At 40.3% G+C, this 13,130-nt stretch overlaps 1 protein-coding gene across 1 annotated transcript in view; it reads right to left on the bottom strand.

Moving 5' to 3' along the window:
* Positions 1-748: 748 nt before the first annotated feature.
* syn2b (synapsin IIb) overlaps positions 749-13,130 on the bottom strand; it is a 108,500-nt gene continuing 96,118 nt past the window's right edge. The window contains exons 6-13 of the mRNA XM_086292637.1: positions 12,611-12,673; positions 11,288-11,430; positions 10,835-10,909; positions 9,983-10,085; positions 7,869-8,045; positions 6,739-6,805; positions 2,800-3,631; positions 749-2,681 (exon numbers count right to left, since the gene is read on the bottom strand). Of these exons, the coding sequence (XP_086148763.1) occupies positions 2,528-2,681; positions 2,800-3,631; positions 6,739-6,805; positions 7,869-8,045; positions 9,983-10,085; positions 10,835-10,909; positions 11,288-11,430; positions 12,611-12,673 (1,614 nt within the window). The 3' untranslated portion in view covers positions 749-2,527. The remainder of the gene's footprint in view (positions 2,682-2,799; positions 3,632-6,738; positions 6,806-7,868; positions 8,046-9,982; positions 10,086-10,834; positions 10,910-11,287; positions 11,431-12,610; positions 12,674-13,130) is intronic.

Genomic DNA, 13,130 nt, shown 5'->3' with positions numbered 1-13,130 from the left:
GGTTTTGAGTGTGAATATTTCTAAGAGTGTGATGAATGAATGTGGGACCCTCTTAGCTGATGTCTGTCAGTAGCAGCAGGCTGTGCCACGTGTGCTTTTTAAAAAAAAAAAATTTATCTGGTAAATTAGGGTGTAGTTCTTCACACTGGGGCAAATCTGTTGAGTTCACAATTCAACAGATGCTTTTAACAGTCATGTGTCTTAAAGCTTAAAGTCCTTTTAATCACTTTAATCAAAGCTTTGTCTTGTGATATGTGGTATGTCTCAAATTTCCTGCTAGACAAGCCATGCCAGTGCATACAGCTCTTCAGACTCTTCAGACGTCCATGTGACACAATCACATGGACGTCGGTGACACCTAAGTCAAAATCTTGTCTTAGCAGTTGCATATTTTGTTTTTATCTTACTCACAGTGGTTTCAATGTTGCAGTATTTTAGGATTGGTGACATGGTAATGGAGACAGCTGATGAGCTGTGGCAATCCTTAAAGGGAGGAAGCGAAAGAAGAAGAAACTTACTTTTTTTCAGGTTTGTAGTTTGAAATCAGAAGAAGCAGTGGCTGTGGCGAACTTGGTTTTAGTCTGCTCAACAGCAGCTTTTTAATTAGACTTTCCCTGACTGGTGAATATCCACATCTATCCCAGGCCATATATGCTTACACAGATGCACCACACTTCTTTATGAGTGTGAAATAGATGTGCCCATGTGAAGAAAACACTCACAGAAAAGACACAGCCACTGGCATGACTCTCAGTGAATCAGTGGGATGATGGAACCACATCTTTATTAACTTTTATCTGTACAGAAAAAAAAACCAGTCACCAGATCATGCAAAGCAGGATTGCATTACAAATAAAAACACAATATAAAACAAACATTTTATACTTTACCATAAATATGGAACCTCAAAAATAAATAAATATATTACAAAAAAATAAATAAACTTCTGACAAATACAATATGTCAAAGTTTACTTGCAACATAGTCATGGAAATGGATAAGCCGACAGGTTGATATGCAGGTCGTAGGATTTGTTTTTACGCGTACGTTCTTGAAATGCAACAACTGAACCAAAAATGACTGGTGAAGGTAGAGGGTTCAATCCAGGCTGCGTAAAATTCATTGCACCTATACATACAAGGCTAAGGACGAAACACCAACAGTTGTGATAGTACTCAGATCAGATGCTGACTGCACGTAAAGAGCAACCTGGAGAGTCACCATGGAAAGAAATCTTAAAGGGAATGTAAGAGTAAGGTATTCAACACATACACAGATCCCGTATGTATGATAATATAATAGGGTGACAGCACTCAACAGTCATGTCGAGGTGTTATTGCACTACTGTCTCAATGTCTTTTCATGAGAATAATCAACAAAGTACAATACTGTTGATAGATCTACACAGAGGTGAAACAAGAAATCACCAGTCACAACTACAGACATGAGTTACCACGTGAAATGCATTCATTTACTCGCCAGCCGTGCTCCTCCTAAACAGCAGCGGCACGCTGATTCCAATGCTCAAAGCTTCATAGTGAATGAATGCATTTTAATATGCAATTGACCCAGGTCTGCACAGCTAACACACATAGCTGTGAATTGAAAACATGTTCACAATAAGGCTACAACATCTAGAGAGAGAGAGAGAGAGAGAGGCAACGGAGGGCAAAGTCTAACACTGATAGAGCTCTCACTTGCTCCAAAAAGTCACACACTTGGAGGAGCCATGCACAACAAGTGAACACAAATGAACATACAGATATCCCCCCCTCCCCCCTAAAACACACGCACACATAAATGAACTTCAAGGCTTATAGACAAAAAGGGGCAGCAATGACGAGCCCAGTAGACGGTAGCCAAGGACCAGAGAGACACAACGGCTGGATTTACACAGACAGGAACAAATCTTTTAAAGAAGTATCTCTTTTTTTTTCTTCTTCCCTTTTTACTGACTTGCTGACCAACAACGATTCACTGGAAACCATCAAATGTAGGAGAAACCAAATGTCATATCTGAACATTAACATTTGTATAAATCCAGCTACTGAATGAAAGAGTTATGTCACTGACTGCAAAGCTAATCAAAAAGTGCTGCTGATTTCCTTTTTTATTATTATTGGCTTCTCTCCCATTATAGTTGTGTTTATACTGCATTTATATACTGTATATAAACTTATGTACATTCCATCTGTAGTCTTTAATATTATACTTTCATTATACCTTAGACTCTGTTCCTTTGTGTGCGCTGGGAAAAAATAATTTTTTATTCTATTCTTTCTACTATATCATAATATATTCTATATCAATGACTTAACTCCTTCAGACCTATTAGTCTGGGTTCATTCACGGAACATCCTACCCAGCAGGCCTCACTGTTACTCACACAGGAAAGCTAAAAGTGGTGCAGAAGAGGGACCGGGACAGAGGGAATACAGTACAGTTAACACACAAACTTTAATCTCAGACTGGTTCACATTTAATGTCAATCAAGTCATCACTGGCCAATGGTAAATGGAGGGTGTGTCTAGTCAGAGAAAAGGCTGGCGAAAGACTTTCGAAGGTTACGAATGGTCTCGGCCTTTGCCTCCTCCTGGCCTTCGCCTCCGGAGCTTGAGACCCCGCGGAAGAAAGAAGAGTCGCTGAAGGCGTTGAAGGCATTGGTCAGGGACTGGGATTTACTGGGAAGAGAATGGAGAAAAGGAGGGGGAAATCGAGAAAAGACAGATAAAGGAGAATTTGTATTCAAATGAATGAATGAATGTCTTTAAATAAGCGTGTTGATAATTCAGCTCTTACTTCAGAAGAGGGTGAGTCTTTTGCTGCGATTGTTCTTCCACTGTTGCCTCGGCCTCAGCCGGTGCTGCGGCTGCTTCAGCTGGGACTGGCTCAGGGTTCGGGGAAGCAGCAGCTGGCTTAACTTGAACTGGAGCCTTAGCTGGAGACTGGATGTTATGTTGGACCTGACTGGCTTTGGCTGGGGACGGAACCTGTGCTGGGGCAGAGACCGAGGCTGTATCTGAAGACTGAGCTGGTGCTTGGGCAGTGGGCTGGGGTGTGGGCGAAGCTTTCGGAGGAGGTGCGGTTTGTGGCTTAGGCTGGAGCTGTGGTTTGGAATTTCTGCGCATAGGAGGAATGGGTTTTGCAGGTGGTGTGGGTTTGGGGGGAAGATCTTTTGGTTTGCCAGGTGCTGGGGATGGGGAGCCTTGAGGCTGGGGCTTGGGCTGCTCTGTGGTTGGAGGAGAGGCTGGGGGAGAAGCCTGAGCTGCAGCTGAGGCTGCAGCGGGGCCAGAAACTGCGGCTGCTGCTTTGGTTGGTGGAGAGCCTGGAGCTGCAGCTGCCGGTACTTTTGCAGGGGATGATGGTGAAGCTTTGGCTGGGGCTGAAGTGGAAGCAGAATCTGGGGTTGGCTTTGTGACAGACGGGGCTCTCATCATTGGTGGAGGCCTCGGTACTGGTGGTTTTGTGACTGAGGCAGCTTTCTGCACTGGGCTTGGTTTCTGAGCCTGAACTGGTTTCTGAGCTGGACCTGGACCAGGTCTCTGAGCCTGGCTGGGCTTTGGTACTGGTTCAGATGCTCTCTTAGCTGATTCTGATGATGTGTCCACACTCTGCGCTTTCACTGGTGCACCTAAAAGATGAAATATAGTTATATGAACTTGTACTTCCACTGCTATACAACACCCAAATGCAAAAAGGGGGTTAATAATAGAACATACAAGCATCAGTATTTAAACTCTAGAGACTGTTAGTGCAGCGTTAGACAACCAGGCATTTGTAACACTCACCAAAAACCAAAGCAGAACATGACATAGAAAATGAGCTTGAATCTAAACATGCCCATTCACAAAATGATTCCAGACATTCATAGAAATCCTATCTAACTAATCTATCAAGAATAGACTGGGGCAAAGCAGGCTCTGAATGTTTTGGCTGTAATGACCAGCAGGGGGAGGCAGAACAGCAGTTAAAAGAAGGTGCGGTGATTCGCCTATCATGCCAAGTGTTATGCACAGTAAGTCACGTGACCAGCACTAGTGCGCTAATTAAAACAGGCAGTGGCAGGAAAGAATCAGACTGATGGTGAGGAGAAAGACAGTAAACAACAAAAGGAGAAATACCGGTTTAGAACAAGTGATCCAAACACAAGCAGCAACGTGGCGGGACATGCAACACAAAAGAACCAAGTGATTACACAAGCTGAGCTAGAAGCGGCAGGGCAGGGATGAGTTTCCAGCAGTTCAGAATTCATTTTCTCCAAAACAGAATTACTGAATGTAAATTACATTATAAAGCCTCTTTGAACACAGCTTGAAAAATGTAAACAGAATCCTGTTTATGGACTTATGAATTTATATATATTTTTTCTCATTACAAAAACTTCATGAAAATTCATCCCATGTGTTCTCAGAGAGTCACTGCTGTCAAGCAGCTAATTGGCCACGAGTCTTACGTTTGATCAGATTGTCATAAAGCATCCCAATGGTTGCTTGGGACTCACGACGCATAAAAACCAAAGAAAATACAATTTGTACAAACATAATTCATAAAGGGAGACACAATAACAATTTGCTTGGCTACAAACCCAGAATTAGGGAACATTGTGTTTAGAGATTTGCTTAATATTTTGTTGACCGCTATTATAATTGATTTTCGCCACATCAGTCAAGCAAGTACAGAAAGTGGCAAACGATTTTAGCTATATTATTAAAAATATTATTTAATCTCTTTATTTAGAAAAGGTTTAAAAATCAAAATCTTCATCAAATCTATAGCCAGATGTTCAAATATTAGCAATTCAATGGTCTGGATCCAAGCAAATGAGGAATGATCATGCAGACAAAGAAAAGTATGCTAATTTTTTTTAAAACTTAATTTAATCAGGTGTTGTAATTGTGAGAGAAAAAAAACATCATATTTTGCACTTTATGAAGCCAGATTGCCTGTTTCAAGTATTATAACACAAAACAGTTGAGGCTTATTTACAACCAAACACAAACTCTAATCAGCTACTCACAAAAAAAGTCAAGATCTTGTTGCTCAGCCAGAAGGAAATCAATTTATTTAGCATAAAAATGCAATTTAAAGATTATAAAAATGATTTAAGCAGAAACCACAGAAACCCAATTGAGCTGGCCAAAATTTAACAAGCAGAGTGATGGTAATCTCTGTAAGTTATTTTTCTTTTCACTAAAGAACACATAAAAATAAAACATTAATCCACCAATAAGTGCACATGTTTTCACAGTGTTAAATTAGTATCACATATGGCATTGTTATTAATGCATAATTCATATATAGTGAAGTCCGATTTGCACATCTTAACACTCAATAGGCACATATTTATCTCTATCAATTCACATAAGACACAAAAAGCTATTTCTACAACATCTTAACCACCACATGGAGTACAGGCATTTGCCACACCCATGCAAAAAATGAGAAACCACAATGAACAAACATGCAAACCCAAATTCACACAAAGACAAACACAACAACTCCAACATTAATGGCTTTGTTAATGTAACACTTTGGGTAGCGTTTTACCACTGCGTTTAGTAGGCACACTTAGTTTTAAAACATCAGCCCTGAGCACAAACACCACCACACACACTCTCTCTCTCACACACACACACACACACACACACACACACACACACACACACACACACACACGTTTGAAAACTTACATTACATCTGCAATTAAACTTAACATGCTGGCTAAGTGCATTTTAATATACATTTGCTTGTTAATTCAAGTGAATGCCACAAGTTAAAAACAGACAACACTGGCTTGTTAATATAAATGAATGCCGCAAGTTAAAAAGAGGCAAGGCATAGCTTTGACAGATAGAAGAGGCTTCTTGCTGTTCTTGGACCCAGACTAGTGCACCAATCATTTCTGTCAACACCGAAGTGAAGCCATGATGTCAATATACTAGTTTGAGGCAGTAATGAAGGAAACTGTTGAGTTCAAGGAACAAGGATCAGTATGCTTACAAAATACAAGCTGCTTCTACTCTTCTGCACTCCTTCATTTTCTTGCCAAGAGTTAGATGAGAAGATGAATATGCCTCTTGTACCTATACGGTAAACATGAAGCTACACTCAGTAGGTAATTAGGTAGGCTAAAAACAAAGCCTGGAAACAGGGGAAACAGCCAGCATGGCTCTTTCCAAAGAAACCATAGCAGATCAAAGTTTCCCATTTTGACAAGATGTGTGTCATAATTTTGATGAATACAAAACCTGTGAAAGCCACAGAGCAACACATGACGTCAAAGTGCAAATCAGTGAGTTCTAAAGGTGTTTATTGGTGGATCGGGTTGCCAGGTAAGCTGTTTTTCCCAGTTTCCATGCCCAGGCAAAGCTAATGGTAGCTGCATATCTACAGTACAGAGAAGACATTACTGTTGGTCTTCTTGTCTAATTCTTGGCAGAAAAAAACAAACAGGTCTATTAACAGATCGCTGGTAAACTGGATGATCGGGCATCTATGTGTTACAGTATCAAGTCCCAATACAACGATGTGAAAGCACTGAATACTTATTTCCCACCTGTTTACTTTCTGATGGCAGTACTTTGTTTGATAAGGAAGATGTTCAAGTTAACAGCTAGTGGATACTTCATCTCAGAAAGTGATGTTAGCAAGGGGACTGTTCAATGATGAATTTAGTTAGTGTTTTCTAGACATGCTACAGCAGCAGTCCTTTTACATTGGTGAATAGTGTTCAGAAACCTTGAGGTTGAGGACGTTGGCTTGAAGTCCTGTTAGGATCAGCCAGTCCTTCCTTAGGGGCAGCAGTCTAGTAGACAGAGAGGAGACAAGGGATCAATGAAAAAAAAGAGTTGGCAAGGCAATAAAAAACGAGAAAGGGAAATTAAATTATATACAATTAAATTTCACAACAACAGTGGCCTCAAAACAAAACAGCAAGCTTTTTCATTATTTGTCACATTCAGTATCATAAAGAGTACAAGTTGCAGTGAAAACTTTTGTGTCCGTGCTGCAGCCGCACCATTCCAGGGCTTTGTGGTTTTTAGCATGAAGGGTCTAGCCAGGACCCTTCATGCGTGGGACTCGAACTTGCAACTCCCACTCCAAAGGTGAGTCGTGCTACCACTACACTACCTAGCTCCGGTATATACAGCAATAGTACAGCTGCAAGACGCTTTATATTGTAAGATAAAGACCCTAAAATAATACAGAGAAAACCCCAACAATCAGACGACCCCCTATAAGCAAGCACCTGGCAAAGCTGGGAAGGAAAAACTCCCTTTTAACAGGAAGAAACCTCCGTCAGAACCAGGCTCAGTGAGGGGCAACTATCTACCCCAAATGGTTGGGGATAAAGGAAAACGAAGGTAAGGATGCACTAGTGAGTTGTGAAGGACTACAGTAGGTGCTTCCTGTGCACCTTGGAAACACTTGCTACTTTTAGATCACATTGTGGATTTCCTGATTCCGCCATATTTATGATTGCTATGCTTTCAATGTTTGCTCTCTAAGATATAAACATCAGCCATCTCTGTAAAGCTGATCCAGTTTTAATGTTAAAATATTATCGTTGGTAATGAAAATGAATTCTCTAGCTCAAACCCAGAGACCAAATAGCAACCTTTATAGGAGTCCATCAGTTGGGAGCATAACCAGAAGCATCTATGTACTTTTCTAAAGAGGCTTACAGTATCTTTAAACCTGAAGTTATTCATCAGGATCCTTTGTAGATGCACAATTTTAAGTGGTCAGGACATGATTTCCACAGGGAGATTTTAAAACAGCAGCCACACTGGAAGAGGTCTAGCGGTGCAAATTTTTTTGTTTTTGTAGAACAAATGCTACACAATGCAACATATTAAAGGCTTCACCTGTTGGGGCTGCACAGTAGCTGGCTTTTGGCTTTGAGGGGAGCGCGTTGGTGAGCGGGAAACGCTAGATGACCTGGAGGCCAGTGCTTGGTTCATCTTAGCCAGCACCACCTCTGAAATGAGCTGGCGGTCCTCTGCCTGGTGATCGCCAATCAGCTGCATAGATGAACCCACAACCTGGATAACAGGAGACAACAATGTGAGAGATGAGAAGATGTACGAACTATGACTGGCTAACAAAGTCAGGACATTGATGAAAAAAGGAGGTTAAACAGCACAGCGGTCTGAACAGAGTATCTAGGTGATTCTGTTATATTTCTCCAATTGCAGGGAAAGTGTAGTTTGAAATCATAAAAAAAGACAACATAAAAAAATAAAACAGAAACAAAACACACCCACACCATTACAGGATTTTGTCTTTTAATGAGCAAAAACTGCCCTCAGTTTTACATCATTATAAAAAGTGACTCATGGGAACTGTGGAGGTATGTTTTTGTTATTTGTTTCCTATTTTTTCAGTTTCAGTATGAAATCTGCTTTCAGTTTAAATAGTACACAGTTTTATGACTGTCAAGTTTTTTCAAAGCTTAAATGGGATGGATGACAAGCCTTTTGTGTCATGTCGGCTCCAGGATAATTTCCCTGTGCTCTCTCTGATTCATGGTCTCTTTTTTATCATTTTTAGTCATACAGTTATTTCCACAAACACATCTTGTCTGAATCATCACTACATAATCCTGTTATTTTAAAACTGTCACCATATCTCCCCCTCCATCTGTCTAATCTGTTTATCACAAACACACTCTTAGCTGTTAGACTACTTCAGCTTTTGCTCTACTCTTTCTATAAGTTGATTAGCTGCCGTCTAGAAACATCGAGTTGGTTTGTCTGTTCTGGCTTCTTTATTGACTTTCACAAAGCAGGCTGTGTTTTACCATATCTGAAGTGTGCTTACCATATTGTTCCATCTTTTCGTGGCCAGTTATCACAATTTTGATAAGAACTGACCCATAAATGAGCAAGCTGCAATGACCTACATAATTAAGATGCTCTGTACTTACTGCTAAAATTATTCCACGGAGAAGCAGCTCTTTCTAGAGCACTTTAGTTTCTGCCCTACAAACCCAAGCTTGTCAAGCTGCTGGTCACTAAACATTTCATCTTTGGCCTTGTACTCCTGAATTCTACCTTTTTTTCAACAGCTTGGTAGTAGTGTTGCTGCGATAGTCTGAGTCCCTCCAATTATTTGCAGCTCATACTTTTTCTTTTTGTGTCAGTTCTCTGCCTTTGGGTTCAAACATACTCCCATCAGTTTCTGAAGCTTAACCTGCCACACTGAAGTGCCCTAACTACCCAACTTTAAGAGAACCAATACAGCCAGAAAACCAATTTTCAAAGCTCCTCATACTTTATTGTAACCTCTTTCTATGTCAGCTTCTCTTGATCATGGCTCTATCTCAGCCTGAACATTGAGAATCTGGTGCAGTCATCCTGCCAGACGCCTCCAATCTGTCCAATCTGGACTAAATCTAAGCTCTTATACTTTATAGCCTTTAAAAACTTTAAAAAGAGTGTTAATGGTTTTGGTTTATGTAAATGTTTTCTACATAAAAGGTAGCATTAAGCAGAAGAAATTTATACTTCTACTTTGCTGTCATCACGACTAAAGGCTGCAAAACATAAAAACCAGTTTGCGATAAAAAAAAAAAATACTGGAAAGGCAGAGGTGAAAGAGAAATAGAGAGATAGTAAAGTTTTGAAACACAAAGACAGAGCAATCTGGTGTAAAAGATGAACATAAAGTGACACAAATTGTGTAATGTATGCACGTCAGAGTGTCACCAGACATCAGCTATTAAACCCTTAATGTGCATTCAGGTTACCTGAATCAGTTTATTCCCAGCCAGACAATCTCTGCTCCCAGCAGTGTAAATTGGGCCAGACATGATAAATTTAATATGCTTATGCAACACAGCTCCCACAGGCTGATGTCAGCGTGGTGAAAGTTTCCAAACAAAACGCAAGAGTCAATAAATACAGTGATGCAGGAAAAAGTCTAAAAACCTTTTGAGTTCTTTAGTTTTACTCCTCCCTTCCCTTCCTTTCCTTCTCACCTCTGTAATGTAGTCGTTTCCATCCTTGCCACATATGGCTTTGACAGCACAGATATCCAGTCCTCCAAAGATCTCTGAGCAGGTATCGACCCACAGTTTAAACCTGTCACAAAGAAAAGCGTGACAAATTAGTCCTATTAACAGCTGTCAAAGGCGACTATAGGTGACAATGTGCAACAAGATTAGGTAGTTAACTTGTTTTCTTTGCTGTATCAAAACGAGGTGGGAGATGATGGTGAACCTTTCCTGCCTTATTGTTAATGAAAAGTCTTGCACACTAATTAAGCAGTGGTATTGATTTATCACTTCAGCACAGCGTGTAGCAGAAATGTTGTTTGGGCTTAGATCCCAACGGCAAACCCGTTCTTGAGCCCCTCTAGCTCCAGGCTGTAACCTATGAAGGTGCTGTTTTTTTCCTTGCTTTACTCCTTCCAGTCAATCTAGGGTCAAAACAGACGGATCAATACTCACCTGAAGGATAATGTACTCTAATCCAGTGTTCTAGCCCTGGTAGCTTGCATAAAACTGAGCTAAAAGTTGTTTGACAACTGCAACTCTATAAATAATATTTGAATAATAATGTTTGTTCCAGGGCTGCTGTACACAGATAACGGTGCTGAAAGTGCACTAGATACTGTTTACAGTTTGACTTACTATACCTGTGCTCTCAATACTGTGCTGAAATGCATGCTTCACCCATGAGCAGATGATGTGAAAACAGTTGTGGTACAAAATGTCAACGGCTTTCAGCTGAATTAATCTGAGTACACTGACTAACTGTGGTAAAACACAAGAGAGATGTGTGTGACATCAGGGCAGCCTGAGCATCACTAATGTGGAAGCGGTGCTCACTTGTCAGTCATGGCTACTTGTTCCAACATGGCAGATCCAGTGTTGCTTTTCCAATTACCAGAGATAGATGTTCGCCTGGAAAAGGAGAGGAAATTGTGCATTAAATTATTATGTAAAAGCCTCATTACAGAGTCAGCCCTTCAGTATAGATATTATAAATGCAGGCAATAAAAAACAGAGAGAAGTAAGCATCCTTGCAGCAGGAGGTTTGTGGCTTCAGCTACTAACTGCAGTCAGGCAGAGAGCAGAGCTGTAGGTTCTCTGTCTGAATGGCAGTTTCATAACCATATGCTAGCATATGCTCTTTGTTTTTTTCTAAACTAAAGGCACATGAGACATGGAGATGTGGTATGGTAAACTTCAAGATTTATATTTCTGTCTGCTGGTACATGAGCGCGCACGCACAATATATCATCCCTAAATCCAAATGACGCACAAGGACAGCACACTTACATGTAGGCTTTGTAGTCCGTGCCAATTTTCTGGACCCTGATGTCGTACTTGGCGTCTACGAATGGCTCTGTAGTACAGTAAGTCTGAGTGATGGCCACCACACTTGCAATGTCCTGGAAGTCGCTCACATTGTCCACCTTAACCTACAGTGGAGTAAAACATATAAATACTTAATTTATTTATTCAAATAAAGAAAGACTCTCAAAATGCACCCAGTCTTACAATTTGTCACGTAGATGCCACCAATGTACATTTCACCCCCTGCTGGTAAATAGAAAAAGTGCAGGTTAAAGCGCTTCTCCATTGGCTTTACTTTTAAGACCGGAAGGACAGTGATGGTACGTGTGGGTAGAACATTTTCAAGGATGAGTGGTTGTTGAGCTCCTGTAACTCGGTTGTAATACACAAATAATACCTTCTTGTGTCACAATAAATTATATTTAATGAATAAGGGTAACCCAGCACAGAGTGGCACTACATGGATCACAATGTCAGGAGAGTCAGGTCAGGACAGTGCTTTAAGTTGCCGTTTCTCAAATGTAGAACACAAGCTTGTTTAAAAACAAATGCATCATCACTACTGGACATACTCATGAAGTTGACTGGCTGTGTTCAAAGCCGATTGACAATGCAGTTGCTGCAAACTGTCTGGACAATGTTTGACTTGCTTGATTCTAACATTGGTTCAACTGGCCATCAAACATTGGTTAACAGTGTTAAATCGATCAATCAATCTAATGTCCAATCTGACCGGTTAAGACGTTTGCTTTCTCACATAAAGCTTCTCCATTTAATGTGCAGTGCATGTGTGAAAATGGCTTATTGAACTGAGCAGTTCAGGGGAATGATGTGTGGTGGATCGATCAGGAGCGGTAGAAACGCTCCACTCTGATTTCAGCCAGAAAATATTAACACAGTTGTCAATCAATAACAGCACAATGTTTGGACAAAATGTAAAAGGGAAGAGAGAATAAAAATGATGAACTGATAGGAGGAAAGGGATAAAGAAAGACATCTAAGATGGAAGCAGAGGATGGGAGAAGGCTATTAAGTGCACGCGTATGCCAGCAAAAGCACTAACAAGTATAATAAATGTGATTCTAGATGTAGTGGTGCTTTATGGTTACCATTTAACCATCTAAGCTAACTACTATAATAGCCACATGATTTGTCCTCCATTCACAGAGCCAAAACTATTTCCTGGCTGTAATAGTCGATCCCCACATATCTTTGAATGGTAGCTAAAGTTTAAGTAAAGCAGGTGTGGTTAAATGGTTAATCTAACTGTATATATGTCAGTTGGTAAATAAATAAACCAATTACCTTTCCCATTCCAGAGTGAGCATGTCCAATCTTCACCACCACTGGGAAGCTTGGTGTTGTAATCTGCAAATAAACAGTATAACTGATGGATAAATAATGATGAAGAAGCATAATGACAACTTATGTTAGTTATAATAACAAACTGGAAAATCCTGCAGTGAAAAATAAGAGGCCCCTTTAGCAGTGGTCGTTATTAGTAAGGCAGTAAAACTGCTGCAATAAACAAAAACTCAAATCAAAGTCAGTAAAATTCATCCTCAAATAATGCCAATAAACATCTTATGAAAGTCACATGAACACTGTGCAAAAATAACAAAGAAATGTGTCTTTATTTCAGCAAAATCCTAACATGTGATGCTCATGGTGGTGCTAGAGGACAAGTCAGGGAACCACCAAAATCAGCGGGACTCATCCTCCGGGAATCGTGTATGTACACAGATCCACTGCAGCTCTGTAAACAAAATCCAAAAACCAAACCTAATCTCCCAAGTGGATGTGATTACATGAAACATGAAACTAT

This window comes from Aulonocara sp. 'chitande type north' Nkhata Bay, linkage group LG5 (assembly GCF_057382095.1).
Source record: "Aulonocara sp. 'chitande type north' Nkhata Bay isolate Kocher_YH1m ecotype deep benthic linkage group LG5, A_spYH_male_GT1.1, whole genome shotgun sequence".
In the NCBI taxonomy this organism is placed as follows: Eukaryota; Metazoa; Chordata; class Actinopteri; order Cichliformes; family Cichlidae; genus Aulonocara; species Aulonocara sp. 'chitande type north' Nkhata Bay.
The sequence above is the reverse complement of the archived record's forward strand: the minus strand, read 5'-3'. Positions and strand labels throughout refer to the sequence as shown.